Source organism: Dendrobates tinctorius, unplaced genomic scaffold, assembly GCF_039654945.1.
Source record: "Dendrobates tinctorius isolate UK_male_01 unplaced genomic scaffold, ASM3965494v1 ptg000492l, whole genome shotgun sequence".
NCBI classification, from domain to species: Eukaryota; Metazoa; Chordata; class Amphibia; order Anura; family Dendrobatidae; genus Dendrobates; species Dendrobates tinctorius.
Genome location: NW_027362153.1, coordinates 14855 through 37778, shown reverse-complemented (window position 1 = coordinate 37778; position 22924 = coordinate 14855). Strand labels below are relative to the sequence as shown.

Sequence of the window (22924 nt, the reverse complement as noted above, 5' to 3'; positions counted from 1 at the left end):
TTCCCCCAGGTCTGCCTGGAGCGAGAGCAGCCCCTGCAGGCCGGAGGCTCCTGTGAGGTAGAGGACCCCTCTAAGACAGGCGATCCACTGTCCCTGCCCTTATCTGGGGCCCGAAGGGACTCAATTGCTCTCGTAAGTTACGCCATAGATTGCGACAGTGATAACGCCCATTCCGGGGGACTTGGTACAATGGGCTCCGTCGCAGGGGAGGGCTCCTGAGCGCGTTCAGACTCGAAGGCTTCGCATACTCGCTTGGTCTGCACCTGCGGAAAAGCGGACCGACAGGAGATGCATGCAGAGTATAAAAACGTATGCCTTAGGTTTTCCTGACATGCTGTACCTGTCAGGCATCCGTGCTGAAAAAACCGCCGGGGGAGGGCGCTCTTCGTTTCTCCTAGCGTGGCCTCTCTGTGGGGCTAGGGGGCAGCACTTACCCCAGTCCTGTGTCCCCTGTGTCCTAGCGTGCGAGGCGTCGCTTCATTCTGCATGCCACAACTGCAGGCAGGCCCCCGGAAGAAAAAGGGATCCTGGGGCGGTACTTACGTGTGCGGCCTAGCTTCGGCCTGAAGCCGGGACCTAAATTTCTTCAGCGTCCGCCCAGGCCACGGGGGGCGGGGCTGCCATGACGAGACGCCGGGAGCGGGGACTTCCGGCAGCGGCCTAGCGACGGCTGAAGCCGCGGCCTCGATTTTTACCATCCGCCCGGGGGGTGGTGGGCGGAACCGCCGGACCCCAGGCTGGGAACCGGATCCGCCGCTGCCAGACACGCCCATCTCGGCCCCGGGAGAAGTTAAGGGCTCCAGCCCTGCGCCGCTGCAGGAGCCCTCCCCGGCCATCCTCCTCCGTCCAGCTCAGGTAGAGGGGAGGTGGGCCATATGAAAAAAACATGGATTTTTGTGAGTACTCACCGTAAAATCCTTTTCTCCGAGACGCTCATTGGGGGACACAAAGACTGTGGGTGTGTGCTACTGCCGACTGGAGTATACAAAAACACTAAGTATACAAAAAACAAATTAGCTCCTCCTCCGCCGCATACACCCTCGCCCCGATAGCGGCCGGAAACCAGTTTAGTGCAAAAGCAGTAGGAGAAGCTGAGAGCGAATTAGCCTTACCGCAGAAAATCATATGTCTGAAAAAAGGACCACCCTACAATAAAGAATTACACTAACCAAAATAAACCAAAGCCAACTGGCTATCAGGGTGGGTGCTGTGTCCCCCAATGAGCGTCTCGGAGTAAAGGATTTTACGGTGAGTACTCACAAAAATCCATGTTTCTCCTTCGTCTCATTGGGGACACAGAGACTGTGGGACGTCCTAAAGCAGTCCCTGGGTGGGAGCCACTCACCAATCCAAACCGCATGCCCACCTGTTTAAAGGTGTGCTACTGCTGCCTGGAGAATTTTCCTACCCAGGCTCGCATCTGACGAAGCCTGAGTATGCACATTGTAATGCTTAGAGAACGTGTGCAGGCTTTACCAGGTTGCCGCCTTGCATACTTGCTCTGCCGAAGCCTGGTGCCGAAGCGCCCAGGAGGCGCCCACTGCCCGAGTAGAGTGCGCCCCTATTCCAGTTGGAATCGGCGTGCCTCTGATACGGTAAGCCTCTTGAATAGTTAGGCGAATCCATCTGGCTATGGTCGACCGTGAGGCTGCGAGCCCCTTCCTGCGCCCTTCAGGGATCACAAACAACTAGTCTGTCTGGCGAAAAGGTGCTGTCCTTGACACGTACCTCCTGAGAGCCCTTACTAGGTCCAACGTGTGGAGCGCCTTCTCCACTCTGTGTACCGGAGCTGGACAAAACGAAGGCAAAACAGTGTCATCATTAATATGGAAAGAGGACACAACCTTCGGCAGAAACGGCGGCGGTGGTCTAAGGACTACCTTATCCTTAAAAAAAAGTCAGAAACGGAGCTCTACAGGATAGGGCTGCCAATTCCGAGACCCGCCTAATGGAAGTTATGGCTACCAAAAACACGACCTTCCTGGAAAGGTATGACAATGCGACTTCCTGCAACGGCTCAAACGGAGCTTCTTGCAGGACACCCAGAACCAGATTAAGGTCCCAGGCGTCTATGGGCGCTCTAAAGGGGGGCACCAAATGAGAGACCCCCTGAATGAATGTCTTGACCTGCATATTGGTAGCGATCTTTCGCTGGAAAAGAACCGACAAGGCCGATATCTGTCTCCTCAGGGAACTCGGGGCCAAACCTGCGTCTAAGCCTGACTGCAGAAACACCAGGATGCTGGGAACCGAGAAGGACAAAGGCGCAACCCCGTGCTCTCGACATCAGAGAAAGAAAACCTTCCAAGTGTTATGATAAACCCTCGCCGAGGCCGGCTTCCGGGCGCTAACCATTGTAGCAACCACTTCACGCCCAAACCCCGCCTGGGTCAGAATCCAAGATTCAACGGCCATGCCGTGAAACACAGGGCCCCTAAGTTCGGGTGGTAGATCGGCCCCTGGGACAATAAGTCTGACCGTACCGGTAGACGCCATGGCACGTCTGCGAGGAGCTGTACTAGATCCGCGTACCAAGCTTGACGGGGCCAGTCTGGAGCCAGCAGAGTCGACGGGACCCTCTCTGTCTTGATCTTTCTGATGACCCTCGGGAGAAGTGGCAGAGGGGGAAACAGGTATGGGAGCCGAAACTGGCTCCATGGAAGGACCAACGCATCCACTGCGATTGCTCGCGGGTCCTGGGACCGAGCGACAAACATGCCCACTTTGGCGTTCTCCCTGGAGGCCATCAGGTCCACGTCCGGAGTCCCCCACCGTTGGCAAATCTGCTGGAAGACCTCGGGGTGCAGGGTCCATTCCCCGGCCACGACACCCTGCCGACTCAGGAAATCTGCTGCCCAATTTTCCACGCCTGGTATGTGAACTGCTGAGATTACTGAGTGGTGCCTCTCGGCCCAACGGAGTACATGCTCTATCTCGCGCATGGCTGCCCTGCTGCGCGTGCCTCCTTGGTGATTCACGTACGCCACTACCGTGGCGTTGTCTGACTGGACCCGGACTGGGCGTCCTGCTAGCCAGTGCTGAAAATGCAGCAACGCCAACCGCACCGCTCGAATCTCCAACAAGTTGATCGGAAGACAAGCCTCCTGGGGCGACCACTGCCCCTGTGCCGTGTGATGGCGAAATACTGCTCCCCAACCGAGAAGACTCGCGTCGGTAGTGATCACCAACCATTAATCTGGAGGAAAGGGTTTCCCCTGAAGGAGAGAGGAGTCGCGCGTCCACCATTGAAGTGCTCGTCGCACCTGAAAGGACAACCTGCACTGATGATCTAGGGAGAACGGACTCCTGTCCCACGCTGCCAAGAGAGCGTGCTGCAGGGGACGAAGATGAAATTGAGCAAACGGAATTGCTTCTATTGCCGCTACCATGCTCCCTAGAACCCTCATCCCAAATCGAATCGTGTGAGGGCCTGGTTGCTGAAGACTCCGAACTCCCTGCCGGAGAGCCCGAGCCTTGTCTTGAGGGAGAATTACCAATCCTCGGGAAGTGTCGAAAATCATCCCTAGGAATGGAATCCTCTGAGCCAGGATAAGAGATGACTTTTTCCCATTGACCAACCATCCTAGGCGAGATAGGGTATCCAGCGTGATGCTGACATTCTCCTTGCATGCTTGAAAGGACGGCCCCTTTACTAAGAGGTCGTCTAAGTATGGCAAAACCACTATGCCCCGAGAATGAAGAATGGCCATGACAACCGCCATTACCTTCGTGAATACCCTGGGAGCCGTGGCTAACCAGAACGGCAGAGCCACAAATTGAAAATGCTGGCCATTGATTGCAAACCGAAGGAACTTCTGATGCGGGGAAAATATAGGGATGTGCAGGTAGGCATCCTGGACATCGATTGAGGCCAAATATTCTCGCTGCTCCATGGCCGATATCACGACCGGAGGGATTCCATCCGAAAGTGCCTGACTCTGATGAACCTGTTTAGGAGCTTTAGGTCCAGAACCGGTCTTACTGTTCCGTTCTTCTTGGGGACCGCGAACAGGTTGGAATAAAATCCTTGAGCCTTTTCGCCCTCTGGTACCGGGACAATGACCCCGTTGCACTGAAGAATCCTGATGGCTCCTAGCAACGCCTCTGCCCGGGATTCCGATTTGGGAAGCCGGGAAAGAAAAAATCGTCTTGGAGGATGTCCGATAAACTCTATTTTGTACCCGGATGACACTAATTCCGCCACCCATGCGTCGTGTGCCACCTTGACCCAGACGTGGCGGAACCTGAGCAGATGACCGCCTACTCTGCTGTCTTTGGGTACCTGATGCCTCGAGTCATTTTGCTGAGGGCCTCTGGGACCTGGCCCCCCTTGACCTGGGTGGTCGGCCCCGCATCCTCCCCAGCGGGTTGACTTTATACGCGACCTGGCGCTCTCTGTCTTGGTTGTAGCGAACTGGGGCGGTAGAACTGGCCGCTTTTGCCCATCCGGGTGTGCGAAATGCTCGAAAGCACGCCTGCAGTTGACGAAAAGGCAGTCAACTCTACTGCTGTGAGAGAAAGCTGCTCTTTCCCCCTGTGGCATCCGAAATGAGTTTGTCTAATTTCTCTCCAAATAGTCGGTTACCCTGATATGGCAGGGACGTTAACGATTTCTTAGAAATTGAATCAGCCCGCCATAGCCTTAGCCACAAGGCTCTCCTAATGGCGATAGCGTTTGCCGCCGCTAGTGCCGCGCAATTAGCCGCATCCAAGGATGCATTAATTAGATAGTCATCCGCCATCGCGATCTGATTTGCTATCTCAGATACCTCTATCGGCAAGTCTCTATCTTGCAGGACTCTATTCAAAGACTCTGACCATGACATCATGACCTTGGCCACCCATGTTGCCGCGAATGAAGGCAAAAGCGCTGATCCCGATGCCTCATACACTGAGCGGGCTAAACCTTCTATGAGCCGATCCGTGGGGTCCTTAATAGAAGAACCACTAGGCACTGACAACAACGATCTTGAGGCCAGGCGTGACACTGGGGGATCCACAATCGGAGATTCCGCCCATCTCTTACAGAGCTCTGGTGCAAACGGGTATCTCGTCTCTAGCGATTTTTTTGTCCTGAAAAACGCTTGTCTGGACGTTCCCTGTGCCGTTGCACCATGTCCTCGAATTCTGGATGAGTGCTAAACACCCTATGTGGTCACCTGGCCTTTTTAAAAGATATTTTATGCCCTGCGGTTAGGGAGACATCCTCCTCACTACCTAGAGTCTGATTGACAGCCTCAACGAGACTGTCTACCGTCTCCCGACACCCCGGGGTATCCAGGTCCAAGGATTCCTGCATGTCCTCATCCGAACTCTGCTCGCTCCCAGACAATGGTGACGGTGAGAGAGACGCCGCACTCGCGGATGCCGAAGCACCGGAGGGGCCCGAAGACGCCATATGGGATCTCTCCCTGTACGTCTGCTTAGATAGAGTGCGGCACCTGCAGGCCGGCGGCTCTTGTGAGGTGGATGAACCCTCCCAAACAGGCGAGCCGTCGTCTCTACCCCTATCCGGGGCCTGAAGAGTCTCAATCGCCTTCGTAAGTGAAACCATAGACCGAGAAAGTGATAACGCCCATTCCGGGGGGTCCGAACCCCTGGGCTCCGTTGGAGGGGAGGGCTCCTGGGCGCGTTCGGAACTACAGGCTTCACATAACTTAATAGTCTGCGCTCGCGTGAACACAAACCCACAGGAAACGCATGTGGTATAAAGGAACGTGTGCTTTTTCCCTTTCCCAGACATACTGCAGAAAAAGGCCAATTTTCTCTCTCTCTCTTTTTCCCTCTTTTTTTTTTTTTTTCTTTTAGGCATAAGGGGGAATGAGGAGAAGGAGGATAACTTGCCCTAGTGTGGCTCCGGGACGGGGGTCGCACTTACCCGGCTCCTGCTGTTTCCCCGCGCTCCTTATCCTGCTGTTCCTTCCTCTCTGGGTAGGCTGTGATGCTCTCCTGATCGCGGCCTACCCTGTTCTGAAGCCGGGGCCTCGATTTAATCCAGCGCCCGCCCCGGACTTAGGGGCGGCGCCGGATCTGACGTCACGCCGGGGGCGGGCCTTCCCCCCGCGGCCTAGGCCGCGGGCTAAATTTGACACTGCCCACCCACCCGCCCGAGCATGGGCGCGCTATCCTGGCGCTCCCCCGGTACACCGCCCTGAGGCGCCCTCCTTCCCCAGCTGGGGAATCTCCTTGGCAAAACCATTATGCCCCGCGCGGGGCCTCTACGCACCCTGGCTACAGGTATGGGAGGGAGGAAGGAGAGAGGAAGCGGGGAGGAGAGAGAAAGGAGGGAGATGGCTGCTGATCACAGCCCTATGGTAACTCTGCAGCTCCAGCACCTGAGTTGCTGGGGCATACGGATTGTGCTGACCTGCTTCTCTTCCCTAAGCCGGCGCTAGCCTGGAGCCACTCGCTGCCCAGGGGCCCTCCCAGCCCAACCATACCTCCTTGAGGCCATGAGGTAATCCATCTTCAGACGGTGCAGGCACCCTAGCTCCGCCCGCCTTGTCTGGGTGAGGAGAGGGACCGTCCGCCGCCATGCAGCACCGCCGTCATGCGTTGGTGGAGCAGTGGGGGCCGCACAGACTAGTCTTGTGCCTCTGTGCAAGCCCATGGTTTCACTACCTAGGGGTGGACAGGGCTAAGTCTGGCATAATGTCCCACGTCGCGACACAGGAAACGTGGAGGGACACTCGCACGTGGTCGCCCGTTGCTGGTTTGGGGAAATCGGATCCTTTCAATAGGATGCGTTGCCCCTGTCATATCTTCTCAAAAAATAAAAAAGAAAAATAGATGTCTGGGGAAAAGTCCCAGAGATGTCCCTCGGTGCGGGAAAGGATACGCGGAGGCGATACTCGCGCGTGCTCGCCCGTTGATGTTTTGGGGAGATCGGACCCTTTCAATAGGGTCCGTCGCCCCTGTCTCCTCTTCATAGCGAGAAAATATTAAAAAAAATAGTCTGGAGAGACCCAGACAGCGTGTGCCTCCATCAGACACTAAGCAAAAACTGGTTTCCGCCCGCTATCGGGGCGAGGGTGTATGCGGCGGCGGCGGAGCTAACTTGTTTTTGGTATACTTAGTGTCAGCCTCCAGACAGCAGTAGCACACACCCACAGTCTCTGTGTCCCCCAATGAGACGGAGAAAGGACGGTGCAGGCAACCTAACTCCATCTAACCCCTTGCAGAGGTGAGGAGAGGTACCGTCCGCCGCCTTGCCACACCGCAGTCTTAGCATTGGTGGGGCAGTGGGGGCCGCACGGACTACACTTGTGCCTCTGTGCAGCCTAGGGTTTCAATGCCCTAGGGTGGACAGGGCTAAGTCCGACATCATGTGCCACGGTGCGGGAGAGAATAGGTGGAGGGACACTCGCATGTGCTTGCCCGTTGTAGGTTTGGGGAGATCGGACCCTTTCAATAGGGTCCGTCACCCGTTTCTCACCTCCGTGGTCTGGCAATATCCCACGTTGCGGGAGAGGATACGTGTAGGGACACTCGCACGTGCTTGCCCGTTGTTGGTTTGGGGAGATCGGACCCTTTCAATAGGATCCGTCGCCCCTATCTCATCTTCATGTAAAAAAGGAACGTCCAGAAAAAAATCCCCATTGCGGGAGAGGATACGTGGAGGGACACTCGCACGTGCTCGCCCGTTGTTGGTTTGGGGAGATCGGACCCTTTCAATAGGGTCCGTCGCCCCTGTCTTATCTTCATGGGGAGGATAAAAAAAAAAAAAAAAAAAATCAGTCTAGAAACAGACAGACGTGTGCCTCCAACAGACACTAAGCAAAAAAACTGGTCTCCGCCCGCAATCGGGGCGAGGGTGTATATGGCGGAGGAGGAGCTGACCTCTTTTTTTCACTTAGTGTCAGCCTCCAGGTGGCAGTAGCATACACCCACAGTACCTGTATCCCCCCAATGAGGCGAAGGAGAAATCTCCTTTCCTGGTGAGCCCGAGATCTGTCCGATGGAACTGATCAGTCCCACGTCTGTAACATGCTGGTGATGTCTGTAAAAATCTTCTTCTATGTGGTCCCAAACAGGCGAGAATCTTGAAAAGTAAGGCCTTTACAGGATCTCTTGGAAGAGAGATCCGCTTTTCACGCTCTGAGCCATAGAGTGCGGCAGATATCCACAATATTGCTCACTGCTTGAGCCGAACAGCTGGCCACGACCAAGGAGGCTGAACAAAGATACAGTATTTCACAGCCTCAGCGATCTGGTCGGCCACATCCAAAACCCCATCCTAGGAGAACCGGAAAGAATACCCTTCCAAATGTGTTTTGGCTGTGTGATAACCACCTTAAAAACCCAAGTGGTATCAAAGGCTAGGCAGAGGACAGAGCCTGCAGCTTCAAACGCTGACCTGGCCATGGACTCAATACGTCTATCTGTAGGGTTTCTTAGTGCTCTAACTCTGCAAATACCAGGGGCGGCAGAGGCCTTGGGCAATCGTTCCACAACCATAACCAAAGTCTGGGATTCCTTGGTTAACTCAGCTACTGAATGAGCTAAAGCCAAGCCCCATGTAGGGCTGCATGGATCCGCTGAGTGCACATCAGCAGAGGAGATGGGAGTAAACAAGAAAAGTTGGAAATTTGTATATAAAAAAAAATAAATAAAAATAAAATGTTGCTTGTGTCGCCATATTCCCAGACAAGCAACGATGTAAATTTTCAGAATATGGGGCTGTGTGAGGGATAATTATTTTGCGCATTGAGCTGACGATTTTACTGATACTATTTTGACGTAGACAGGTTACGTTGATCGCCTCTTATTGCAATGTTTCGGCAGCCAAAAACCCATAATTCTGAAGTTTCGTTTTTTTCTCGCTAATTTTATAGTTTGATAGATCGGACTTTTTTGAACGCAGTGATATCAAATATATATAAATATATGTATTTTTTTAATGTATTAATTGTTTAATTTTTAATGGGGGGAAAAAGGGGGTCAATTGAATTTATTTTGGTTTTTTTTACATATTTTTAAAAAGGTGCTTTTTTTTTTTTTTACTGTAATTGGGACTTAAAGCTGCAATCATCTAACCACTTGTGCTATACTTTGCAGTATCTCAGCACTGCACTATTATGCATAGCTAAAATCACAATCTCCTATGAATGAAAGCTAAATGTCGTGACAGGCATGGGGGGTCATTAGCAGACCCCCGGCTGTCATGGCAACCCATCGGTGCCCCAAGATCATGTCAAGGGCGCGCCGATAGGCAGGTGGAATCACACGGCATATAAAATGTCACTATCAGAGATTGACAAACGCATTTAACAGATGAAATCCGCTATAATCTGCAGGGAAAATCGAGGGCACTGTGTGCAAGCCCGTATCACAGTCAGAGACATGGCCCTTAACGTACATGTACGTCAAAGGTCGTGAAGGGCTTAAGGGGAGTTCCAGCCAGAAGTATTTATCACCCACCCAGTACAAAGCCGATACGCGATAGATAGTGGGGGTCTTAACGCTGGGCTTTTTTTGTCAGACTTTAAATAGAAAAGAAGGGCATGACCATCAGCCAGTCAAACTCCTTTTTGGGGGGTTCTTAGTGGCTAGGAAACCCAGTATTGGCACATTTTGGGCATCCAGTTGGCAGGTGCCAACCAATCATGCATGTAAACCCTTGTGTCTGGAATACCCTTTTAAGCATGCTAGAAAGCTCAAATGACAATAAAATGAAAGCCATGCTCCAACTCACTTATAGTGGCTCTACAATACTCAGGATTTGTCTATCCTCAGATAAGCAGTGATCATTAGTGTACAGAGCTATAGAGCAGAACAAGCTGACAATTTACCAACAGTAGATACCTATTATATAGGGGTTCATACACCCGGTCATCACCGCTAAAGCGCAATGATATTTTTTGTACCTTACACCCATTAAACTGTTTAAATGGATAATTAATAAAAATCTTTGAAACTAACAATGATATCTCGCCTGTGATTTGTGGGATTTTACCTTTGGCTCTTTTTTTTCTTCTGCAGGCTGTGGGTCAGGAGGGGGCTCTTCTGTACTGTTCTCCTCTGGGGAAGAAACATTGTTGTCAGTGCTGGAAGTTAAAGAACATTTATAAAAGGCACCATGGAATAAAATACTTTGTCCTGTTAACCTATTCTTAGTTTACCCATCAGTCAGAGTGGAGCAACACAATGCAGACAATTGTACATCCCACCCTTTATGCAGGTGCCATGGGCAGGATACAATGGTTACTTATTACAGCCTGGAATCTGACAATGCCCTGCAGGCAAAGGCTGCCATAATGCAGTGACAGCGAAAGAGGAGCAGGTCTGCTTCTAAATGCCTTGTAGTAGTCTCCCCTTGAAATACAGAACACATTTTTCTGTAATGCCATCTATATTAATGGGGTTCCACATCATTATAAGGCTGTCTGTGTGTTCACTTCTGGACCAGTACTAGTGCAGCTGTTGGGTTAACAATTGTAGATATACCACATGTGTAACTAGTACAGCTGCTGTAGGCGGAGGGATGTTCGGGGGCACTGTCAGCTTCAAAGTAACTTATAATCACTCCTAAGGGTATCAGGAATAGCACCTGTGCTGCGGCTAAAACGCTGCATTCTACATTGGAAGCACAGTGGATGGGATTTATAGAAATCTCATGCCCACTGTGCAACTATTTAATGCCATGTAAACTCACCCGCGGTGCAGGTTTACAAGCTGAAGCATGTCTATCTAAAGTGGAGAGGCTGCGTAATCTCACCCACAGCCATTCACTAGATGAGGGAAATCCGCACTGTTCACTGAACATATGCAAATTTAACTGCGTGATTAGAGCGCAGCATTTTGGACGCAGCCAGAATATGCTGCGTCCAAAACGCTGCTATTTCCTGATCGTGGGCACATAGCCTTACAGATTATGAGGATACATGCAAGATTTTAAGTCAATAGTTACACGGCCATCAATTGTGACTGCTAAATATCACACAGCTAAGGGATCTTCTAGACAGTGTTTCTCGACTCCTGTCCTTCAAGACGCACCAACAGATGATGTTTTCAGGATATCATTAGTGTTGCACAGGTGATAATTTCATCACATGATCAAGCATTAATTCCATCACCTATGTTAATACTGAGGAAATCCTGAAAACATGACCTGTTGGTGGTGAGTCTTGAGGACTGGAGTTGAGAAACACTGTTCTAGAAAGTCACGAAGGAGTACTAAGACTTGCACCCCATTGCAATAAAATCAACAGTTGGAAAACAAGGGGCCCACATACTGTTTTTGCAGAGAGGCCCTCTGCTTTCTGTGTCCGCTCCTGAGTGAAAGAGTACATGGGTCAGTGTTGTTTGCTCTTGTCACATCACAGTATCTTTTTCAGCAAATACAACAAAACTCACCTATCCGGTCACCTATCCGGTCATTTTCTTCACAGTTCGTGCCAGCAATACCGCTGCTCTCAAGTCCATAGCTAGGATCAGGTTTACCCGTTATTTTGGCTGCATCTTCAACTTTGCGAACATGAGCTTCCACCAATGCTGTAGGAACTTCTTCCTTCATCTTGGAAAACTCATCTGTTAGGAGATAGCATAAGCCTTAGTAATAATTCTACTGAATCTAACTTATCTCATTACAAAGAACTTACCAAGAGCTGATTTGGCAGCGGCAGATGCCACACGAGGGTCCACCACAGATGCTAGGAAAGCCACTGTGCTCATCACTGGGTTACCAGACTGGCTGAATGGTATAGGCTGGTAGGCCAGAGGCCCAAGAGACGCTTCAGAGTCCTCCAAATAGGGGTCCTCAATTGGCAGCCGCAGAAAGTGTAAGATACATTCATCTTGAGTCCGGCTGCCAACATGTTCAGACACTTTGTTCCAGTCGTCTTTGTACATTTCTAGAGCCTAGAATGTAATTTAAAAGCTAAGGCTTATAAACAACACAAAGACGTATGGCCTTGAATATTAAGTGACTCCATCACATATCACCTCCAGAAGTAGAAGAGTCTCTTGTTCTGTCCACTCTCTCGTTGCACTTGCAGCAGATTTACTCTATATAAAAAAAAAAAAAAAACAATGAAAGCTGTTACCTGAGAATGTCAGGTAAGTAATGAGAACGTCATATATTTGAGCAAGTATTACTGTGCGCTAATGTATACAGTGCTTCCATTGGCGCAGTGAGCTGTACGCAGCAGGTCCTTGCCCAGAAAATGCTTTGTTTTGTATAGCACCAAGCTAAATTAAAGAGTTATATAAAATAAAACTTCTATTTTAGAAATTAAAATGGGTCAATAATGTGACAATACCAACAGGATACACCAATAAAACACATGTTGATAGAAAAGCAACAACCAGACCTGAGGCTTGTTAGGACACAAGAATATTTTAGACTACACATTCTATGTATTTATTAGGCCAGGGTCATGCCACCGTACACTCACATCGAAGAGAATCAGGCCGATTATGCTAATCACTATGATCAAACTCTGATCCGAGTTTAGACTCTTATTGACCGAGCAATTCTGACCACTGTCACTTTATCTCGTAATAACTCTGGAACTCTTCATCGGATCCCACTGATTCTGAGACTGATATATTGTACTTCATAAAAGTGTTAAAAAAAATTTCGATATGACTTGCATTTATTTACGGAAATTTGGCAAAAATTTTGAAAATGTTGCAATATTCAAACTTTTTTTTTTGTGCCCCTAAGTCAGAGAGTCATATCGCATAAAATAGTTAATAAATAACATTTCCCAGATGTCTACTTTCCATCAGCACAATTTTGTAAACAATTTTTTTTTGTCAGGAAGTTTTAAGGGTTAAAAGTTGATCAGTGATTTCTCTTTCTTTCAGCAAAATTTACAAAACCACCTCACATTTCAAATGACCTTGAGGGGTCTACATGACAGAAAGTACCCAAAAGCGACACCATTATGAAATCTGACACCCCTGAAGGTGATCAAAACCACCTTTATTAACCCTTCAGGTGCTTCACAAGAACTGAAGCAATGTGGAAGAAAAAAAAAATTATCATTTAACTTTTGTCACAAAAAGTTTACTTTAGACCCAAACTTTGTCATTTTCACAAGGGTATCAGGAGAAAATGGACTACAAGATTTGTTGTGCAATTTCTCTTAAGTATGCCGATACCCCATATGTGGGGGGAAAACCATGGTTTGGGCACACGGCAGAGCTCAGAAGGGAACCAGCGCCATTTGACTTTTTGAGCGCAAAATTGGCTGGAATCGAGAACGGACCCCATGTCACGTTTGGAGAGCCATTGATGTGTCTACCCCGCTGGGATAGGCGTACCTTTCCCAGATTCCTGAATAGCCGAGCGAATCCACCTGGCTATTGTCGACTTTGAAGCGGCTAGTCCCTTCCTGTGGCCCTCGGGAAGCACGAACAGCGCATCCATCTGACGAAAAGACGACATTCATGAAACATACCTTCTGAGAGCTCTTACGAGATTCAGAGTGTGAAGAGCCTTCTCCACACGGTGTACCGGTGCTGGGCAAAACGAAGGTAGGACAATGTCCTCGTTAAGGTGAAAGGAGTAAACCACGTTTCGCAAGAAGGGCAGGGACGGCCTGAGAACCACCTTGTCCCGGTGAAAAATCAGAAAAGAGCCCAACAGGACAGAGCAGCCAACTCCGAACCCCGCCTGATTGACGCTACTGCGATGAGAAAGGCGACCTTCCATGAAAGGTGCATTAGCGAAACGTCCTGTTGCGGTTCGAAGGGAGACTCCTGTAGAACACCTAGGACCAGGTTAAGGTTCCTGGTGGCCAAAGGCGATCTATAGGGAGGTACCACGTGGGAGACTCCCTGAATGAAAGTTCTCACCTGCAGCTTGGAAGCGATACTGCGCTGAAACAAGATGGACAAGGCGGAGATCTGCCCCTTGAGGGAACTCAGAGCTAGGCTCGAGTCCAGACCGGACTGAAGGAATTCCAAAATGGCAGGAATAGAAAAGACCAAAGGAGGACGACAGCGGTTTCTGCACCAAGCATAGAAGGCTTTCCAGGTGCGGTGATAGATGCGTACCGATACAGGCTTCCGAGCATTAATTATTGTGGTAATAACCTCTTGGGAGAACCCAGCTTGGGTTAAGAAACAGGATTCAACGGCCAGGCCGTTAAACACAGGGATTGAGTTCTGGTGGCAAATCGGACCCTGGGAGAGCAAGTCCGGTCGATCTGGTAGTCGCCAGGGGACGTCGGCGACGAGCTGCACTAACTCTGCGTACCATGCCCGGCGTGGCCAGTCCGGAGCGACCAGGATCACTGGGAACCCTTCTGTTTTGATCTTCCTGATAACTCTCGGAAGCAACGGCAACGGAGGAAACACGTACGGAAGACGAAACTGACTCCATGGAAGAACCAGTGCATCCACCCCGGTGGCTTCTGGATCCGGGCACCAACCTACAAACTGGCACCTTGGCGTTTAACCTTGACGCCATCAGGTCCACGTCCGAGGTCCCCCAGCAATGGCAAATCTGCCGGAAGACCTCCGGATGGAGAGACCACTCTCCCAAGCAAGACCTTGACGGCTGAGGACATCTGCAGCCCAGTTCTCCACGCCCGGGATATGAACAGCCGAGATGACTGAGTTGCTCCTCTCGGCCCAGTGGAGGATGTGTTCCACCTCGCGCATTGCCGCCCTGCTGCAGGTGCCCCCCTGATGATTGATATAGGCCACGGCCGTGGCATTGTCCGATTGAATTCGGATGGGACGACCTGCCAGGAGACGATGGAACCGTCGCAGGGACAACAGAATCGCCTGAATCTCCAGGACATTGATCGGAAGGCGTGACTCCTGAGGTGACCAACGCCCCTGAGCAGTGTGGTGACGAAAGACAGCTCCCCAGCCGAGAAGGCTGGCATCGGTAGTGACCACCAGCCAATGGACTGGGAGAAAGGTTTTCCCCTGAAGGAGAGAAGACCGTAACGTCCATCACCTGAGCGACTACTTGACCCGTGGGGACAAACGGCACGGTCGGACGAGGGAGAACAGGTTCCTGTCCCAGGCTTCCAAAAGTGCATGCTGCAGAAGACTGAGGTGTAGCTGGGCAAAGGGAACAGCTTCCATCGCTGCCACCATTTTTCCCAGGACCCCCAAGCCGAAAAGGATGGAATGAGGAAATGGGCAACAAAGTGCCTGGGCTCCCTGTTGAAGGGTTAAGACTTTGTCTCGAGGGAGAATCACCAACCCTTGGGAGGTGTCCAGGGTCATCCCCTAAGAAGGAAATTGTCACGATCCATTTTTGGATCGATGTCAGATCTGGATCCTCATATATTACCTTTTTTCCTTTCAGGCCATCGGGGGTTAATATCAGTTTTTGTCCCCCCGGTGGCCGCTGGTGTAATTGCATGGCTGGTCTATCTGTTGAGGCAGGTGGAAACCACTCCCACCTTCCTATATAAGCTAAACAGGTGCACCAACTAACTGTTGGTGATATTATTCCTCTTTGGAGACCAACCAAGCTAGAGTCAGGAGCAGGCTGTGTTGCAGTGGAGCTCCAGCTATTTCCTTGCTCTGGTGCCTAACTCTGCTGTTCGGTGCTTAGCAACAGATAAAGCGGAGTTTTGTTTTTTCAGTTGATATAAACCTGTGGTGTCTGTTTCATGTTTCCTTTGGTTTGTGGTGCAGTTCACTGTTTTCCCTGTCTCACCTCCTGGGCAGGGGGTTGGGAGTTTAGCTCAGGGCTAAACAGGAGATAGGGACAGGTCGAGGACTTGGGCCTCACTACGATCAAGTGTACCCCCAAGTTAAGGAAAGTCAGGGCACCCCCTTAGCCTGAGGGGCAGCTCAGGGGCCCAGGTTCCTTGCCCAGTTTACCTGCTACTGCCCCGTGACAGAAATCTGCTGAGCTGGGACAGGGGAAGACTTGCTCAAGTTTATTAGCCAGTCCAGGCGAGAAAGTGTATCCAACGTAATGCGGACGCACTCCGCACAGGCCTGGAAGGACAGCCCTTTGATCAGGAGGTCGTCTAGGTAAGGCAAAACTACCATGCCCCGAGAGTGCAGAATGGACATGATGGCCGCCATGACCTTTGTAAACACCCTGGGGGGGCGGTAGCAAGGCTGTGAACTGGAAATGTTCCTCGCGAATGGCGAAGCGCAGGAACCTCTGGTGAGGGGTAAAAATTGGGATATGAAGGTAAGCATTCTGGATGTCGATGGACGTTAAGAACTCCCCCTTCTCCATTGACTAGAAGACGGAATGGAGGGACTCCATCCTAAAGTGCCGGACCTTAATAAATTTGTTTAGGAACTTTAGGTTCAGGATCGGCCTTCACTGTTCCATCCTTCTTCGGAACCACGAACAGGTTCGAGTAGAACCCCTCTTTTTCTGGAACCGGAGTAATAACCCCGTCTTAGGTGGAGTGACCCGAGGCTTGGTAAAAGGACCAATCCTGCGCCTCGGCTTTGGGGGGACGACAAGAGAAGAACCGAGCCGGGGGGGCGAGAAGCAAACTCTATTTTGTATCCGGAGGACACCAGGTCCCTGACCCATTCATCGTGAACGACAGAGAGCCAGACATAGCGAAACTGGAGTAGGTGACCGCATACTCTGCTGGTGCCAACCGGAAAATGCCGCAAGTCATTTGGCCAAGAATCTCTAGGATCTGATCCCTTAGATCTGGACTGTGTGGCACGGCTCTTCCACGACTGGTTGGTTTTGTACGAGACCTGAGGACCCTTGTCCCCCTGAGCAGAGCGTCCCGGACCAGATGAGTTGGCCGTGGAGGACCAACTGGGATTGCTGCGAAAGGACCGGAAACCTGTCTACAGCTGGCTTCGAAAACGTCGCCTAACTTTCTGCTGGGGGAGGAACTTACTCTTCCCACCTGAGGCATCCGAGATAAGCTGATCCAGCCTCTCTCCGAACAAACGACCGCTCTGGTAAAGGCAGAGAGGTTAGGGACTTCTTGGATGCAGAGTCCGCTCGCCATTCCCTGAGCCATAGCGGCGCCCGTCTGATAGATACCGTGTTTGATGCCGCAAGCACATCGCAGTTAGCCGCGTCCAGGGATGCGTTTATCAAGTAGTCCCCAGCCAAAGTGATCTGATTGGCCAGATCCGCTGCCTCAAGGGGAAGATCACTACTCTGTATGGCCCTATTCTGCCCAGGATACCATGGCTTTAGCTACCCATGCAGTGGCAAAGGAAGGAGAGAGTGCCGAGCCCAAAGCCTCAAAGACCAAACGGGCAAGACTGTCTATCAGGTGGTCCATGGGATCTTTAATGGAGGATCCGTCTGTCAAGGATAGGAGGATTTTGAAGGCCAAGCGAGATACGGGTGGACACACTGGAGGGGAGTTCGCCCACTGCTTACGCAGATCAGATGAGAAAGGGTATCTGGCATCAACAGGCTTCTGACCTGTGAAGCGTTTGTCCAGCCGCTAGCTATGCTGCCAAACTATGTCCTGAAACTCAGGGTGATTGGCAAACACCCTATGAGGATGTTTGTTCCTTTTGAAGGACACCGCGTGATCCGGGGTAGAAGTAGATTCCTCATCAACCTGTCTGGTTGACAGCTTCTATGAGACTATCCACCGTTGCCTGGTAATCCGGCGAGTCAATGTCGAGGGGCCCGTCAGACTCGTACTCAGAGTTCTGTTCGCTATCAAACTCTGGCGAGGGAGAGCGAGAAACAGAGCTCACGGATGCCGAGGTGCCAGAAGGCCCGGGAGACGTGATATGGGTCCGTTTTCTAGATGCCTGTGTCTCCTTCGACTGAGAACGGCCCCCGTGATGTAGGCGAATCCTCTAAGACAGGCAGACTAATGCCCCTACCCCTGGAGGGATCCTGAAGGGACTCCATTGCTTTAGCTAAGGAAGCCATGGACTGCGACAGTGACGAAGCCCACTCGGGGGGCTAGGTACACTGGGATTGGTCGCAGCGGAGGGCTCCTGAGCACATTCAGGGTCACAGGTTTCACAGAGTGGAGTATTCTGTCCCCGCGGCAGTGCAGTCTGACAGGAGCTACATGAGGTGAACACCACTGTAAGTGGTTTGTTAGCCCTCTTGGATGCTTTAAGGAAAGACATTCTGTATCTTTGCCCAACATGGGACAGAAAGGGCTAATGTCCAGTGCAGCTCTGCAGAGCAACTGCCCTATGTCAGCTCTGCCTAAAAAGGGCCAGTGGGTATATGGCGGTGCAGCACTTATCCAAGGTCCTGTGGCCCTGAGAGTGGTCCTCCGGGGGTCGCGGCCTTATGTCAGGGATCTGCTGGATTATGGCGGGTTTGAGGTCAGGAACCGGGTGCCAGACAGGTTGCGGTGTACGAGCCTGATTATGATGGCGCAGCCCTATGCCTCTCCTTCCTCACTAAAGATGGCCGCTGGGATTCAAAGAAGGTGCTCTCGCATTGAGTGAGAAGCGCCAAGCAGGTGGGCGGGGCTGCAGGCGCAACGTGCACTTATGAGCCGAGCCACCGGCTTGCGGCCTAGCACAGGCCGAAGCCAGGGACTAAATTACTGGCGCCGGCCGGGAAAGCACCAAGGAGCCGTGACACTACAGGAGCGCCCCTGGACCCCGATACTCACCTCTGGAGTAGAAGAAGCGCCACTGACGCAGAAAAAAGCAGAGCTACCGCTCTGCCTGCAGGAAAGGACTACAGTATGGTGCAGGGACCCTCAATCTACTATCCCTTTGTCAGGGAGGTGGACAGGGACCATCTACATCCTTCCATTACCGTTGTTCAATCAGTAGTGATGTAGTAGTGATGTAACTCCCCTAGGATGGGACAGGGCTGTTGTCTGGCTGCAGCCTGGCTTCAGAAGGGGGTACATGGAAGCGAGACTCCATGTTCCCATCTGTTGCTGGTGCAGGGAGATCGGCGCCCTGAAAGAAACTGTCGCCACTAAAATAGTTCAGGCCTGGCTTGCACGGTGGAGGAGGGGGTACTTGGAGGCGACTCTCCATGTTCCCGCCTGTTCTTGGCTTGGGGAGATCGGGCCCTTGAAAGGATCCGTCGCCCCTGTATTCCTCATAAAAAAATGGAATAAAAAAATAAAATAAAAAATTATGGTCTGAAGACCAGACCCATGTACCTCCTATGGACACCAAGCATGAACTGGTTCGGGCTGAAGCCAGTGGTAGGTGTATACGGCAGAGGAGGAGCTAACTTTTTTGTATTCACTTAGTGTCAGCCTCCTAGTGGAAGCAGCATTACACCCATGGTCCTGTGTCCCCCAATGAGGCGAAGGAAAAATTCCCTATTCTTGCCGGGTACCGGTCAGCAGATCTCGGCGGGTGCACTGCGCATGCGCCTGCCTTTTGTTTCCAGGAAGATGATGCAGGGAACCGGGGGACAGATCAGGAGGGCCCTGGGATGGTGGAGGTTACCGGAGGGTCTCGGTGGTCCTCATTTCTCTCTTCTCTAATATCTCTAGATCAGAGGAGAGAGAAATGCATTTTTTTGTGATCATTATTATTTGGTCAATAACGGCGATCTCGTTACAGGGCACCGTAAAAACCGGCCCTGATCATGTTCTCCTGGGTCTCGGCTACCGGAGGTAGCCGAGACCACATAGATTTTCTGACGCTGAGGGAGCAGTCTACCCTGATTTCTCAGTGCCGTTAAAAAGGGGTGCTGAGGAAGAAGTACCCTTAACCTCCACCGTTAAAAGGCGTATTGGTGGTCATTAAGGGTTAATCAGTTTTATCACGTAGTGATCTAATTTTCCTGGATGTGGAGATGGAAAAAAAAGGCTCCATCTTCTCCATTCTGTCAGTCCATGAAAATCTGACCACAGTCAGACGTCATCAGAGTGCAGTCTGCTTTTTTTCCCCACAGACTCCCTGACTTGCATGGAGTTGCAATGTGATTTGAATATCAGGTGCAAATCAAGCATGCTGTGATTTTCTTTATGCTCAGAAAGACTCTGTCATATGCACAGTCCCAGAGAATAACTTTGGTCCAAGTGCGACAAATGTTATTCTTACGATCGCCTGCATAAGCACTTAAAAGTTAGACTTATATGGCTGTACAGTCAGCTTACCTTGGAAGTGGTGCTCTTCTTACTGTACATATCGGTTCGAAGCCCAAAGTTTTGTAAGTCAGTTGGTTTTTCTTTATTTTTGTCAGGGAAATTCAGCATCTGTTGTGAAGCAGAGGTCTGGAGAAGAAAAGATGAGGAGCAAAGTATTGAGGGGGTTTTAAGTTAAAAAGGCAATGATATTGCAAAACCTTAAAATAGGAAAATACTGTCTTGCAATGCACGGCATAGCCTGCCCTTCTATACAGGGCTGTTCACATCTGCATTGTGGATTTTATCAAATAAAAGGGGATATAGTGGGAGACCAATCAATTTAGGTATAGTTGGTACATACACCACCCCAGACTATATTGTAGCAACAAAAGGACAGTCATAAACCAAATCTAGAATAAAACGACACACATGACCATAGTCCTATCAATAAAAATATTTTATTTAATAATACCATAAAAACAAGGTTTAATTAGTAAAAAGGCAAAGCATCAAGTATACATAATCATATAAATAGAAATTAAAGGGTCAACTAACCATATTATTGAAAAGAGGTTACATATGTATGTAGGGTCCCATACCACAGAAAATTATTGAAAAAATATATTATGTGACCGCTGGAAGCAGTGTACCAAAATCATGATATACTCATGATACAATAGTGTTGCATAAAAATGTATATAATAGTGCCATAGAAATATGTGATTATAAACATGTGTTAACACAACAACATACCAATGAAATAAAGTGTAACATATGTGCAACCAAAAACACAATTTGTATAATAAATGAACAATAAAGTGCAAAGTGCAATAATTTCCAGCAGGGGTTGCTACACAGAGATAAAATTATGATCTTGTGACCATGAACGTATACCTCTTAACAAGTGAGAGCATATAGGGGCGCAATTCGAAGATAAAAAACCACCACAAATAGTACTAGAACAATCAGAAAACGGAATGGTTGCTGCCAACAACCAGACTATACTGTTAAATAGTTATACCTGTGGATTTATAAATGCTCCTACACGCCAGAGGTAGCTGCCCTTCCCCAACGCGCGTTTCGGCCAATTGCCTTCGTCAGGCAATTGGCCGAAACGCGCGTTGGGGAAGGGCAGCTACCTCTGGCGTGTAGGAGCATTTATAAATCCACAGGTATAACTATTTAACAGTATAGTCTGGTTGTTGGCAGCAACCATTCCGTTTTCTGATTGTTCTAGTACTATTTGTGGTGGTTTTTTATCTCCGAATTGCGCCCCTATATGCTCTCACTTGTTAAGAGGTATACGTTCATGGTCACAAGATCATAATTTTATCTCTGTGTAGCAACCCCTGCTGGACATTATTGCACTTTATTGTTCATTTATTATACAAATTGTGTTTTTGGTTGCACATATGTTACACTTTATTTCATTGGTATGTTGTTGTGTTAACACATGTTTATAATCACATATTTCTATGGCACTATTATATACATTTTTATGCAACACTATTGTATCATGAGTATATCATGATTTTGGTACACTGCTTCCAGCGGTCACATAATATATTTTTTCAATAATTTTCTGTGGTATGGGACCCTACATACATATGTAACCTCTTTTCAATAATATGGTTAGTTGACCCTTTAATTTCTATTTATATGATTATGTATACTTGATGCTTTGCCTTTTTACTAATTAAACCTTGTTTTTATGGTATTATTAAATAAAATATTTTTATTGATAGGACTATGGTCATGTGTGTCGTTTTATTCTAGATTGTGGATTTTATATAGAACAGAAGCGACAATGCTCAGCCGGATCGGTCATGTGACAAACCAACCCTGTTGACTTATAATGGGGTCCATCAAGCTCCAATAAGACATTTGTAGTTCTAGCAGGAATTATAGTGCAGCAGGTAAACTAATGTCAAAAGATCCATCAAGTTCAACTTATGGCTTTTTTTCACCCTATATAACCGTATTTCCATACAAAAACTACAACTGGATATGATGCTACCAAGGGGAAATTCACCTGTGGTGTTTTGGGTTGTAGTGGTACCAACCCTGATGGAGTGTCAGCTAAAACGTGGAAATGAGAAGTAGGTGGTGGTCCCATGGGTGTAGGGCGACTCTCAGCATCAACCTGATAGTTGATTAGACCCCACTGTTCCAAGAAAGCATGAACCCTGCAACAATCAACAGTAAATTTAAAAAAAATTATTTATTCACATACTAAACCACCAAGAGCTAGAAAAGGGTTGCATACAAATTGCCATTTTAGCATTAGTACCCCTGTTACTCGCACCTCATAATAGCACAGACATCCCCTGCTAAGTTGCGTCGGCATGCTGTTGAAGTGAGGTATTCCTGAGGGTTGAGCCGATAGGTGTCAATCATGAAGTTTCGATATGCTAAATATCTAGTGAACAGAAAATACCATGTCACAGTGTTCACATACTGAATTGATACATGGGGAAAAAATAAGACATTAGGCATCTATTCTGGAAACTTAAGAGATTAGTACCTTAAAGGGAACCTGTCACATTGTAAACACCCTCCCATTTGTGGGCAATGAGCTGAGTAGATTGATATGTAGAAAAAAAAAAAACATGGTGGGGGGTGGCTTTTACATTTTTTTTCCAATCAAAATCACGCTAAGTACCCTAAGTTATATTCATGCATTATTGCCATTTGCTTATTTTATCTTAGGCTTTGTCTATTTAGAGGCCAGTCTGAACATGCACCTACAAGCTACATGCACACCAACTTATATTCCAGTTCATCTCTTTGGGCTGTTTCAAGTTTTGCATTCTGTGCCGGTAAGGGTGTAGCCTCCCTTTTTTTTTTTGAGCTGGGTATAACGTTTATACAGCTTCCTATGGCTGGGTCTTAGTACTGCTCGACCTTTATTCACATTCACGTCATTAGACATATGGTAAGGCCTCAATACTAGAGGTTAGGACCATAACGAATAGGGTCAC

General features: G+C 49.3%; 1 protein-coding gene across 1 annotated transcript in view; it reads right to left on the bottom strand.

Moving 5' to 3' along the window:
- LOC141078044 (SWI/SNF complex subunit SMARCC2-like) overlaps positions 1–22924 on the bottom strand; it is a 61371-nt gene that overhangs the window by 34741 nt on the left and 3706 nt on the right. Inside the window, exons 4-11 of the mRNA XM_073564850.1 lie at positions 22249–22362; positions 21976–22129; positions 19974–20090; positions 11944–12006; positions 11601–11859; positions 11356–11529; positions 11235–11273; positions 9956–10020 (exon numbers count right to left, since the gene is read on the bottom strand). Of these exons, the coding sequence (XP_073420951.1) occupies positions 9956–10020; positions 11235–11273; positions 11356–11529; positions 11601–11859; positions 11944–12006; positions 19974–20090; positions 21976–22129; positions 22249–22362 (985 nt within the window). The remainder of the gene's footprint in view (positions 1–9955; positions 10021–11234; positions 11274–11355; positions 11530–11600; positions 11860–11943; positions 12007–19973; positions 20091–21975; positions 22130–22248; positions 22363–22924) is intronic.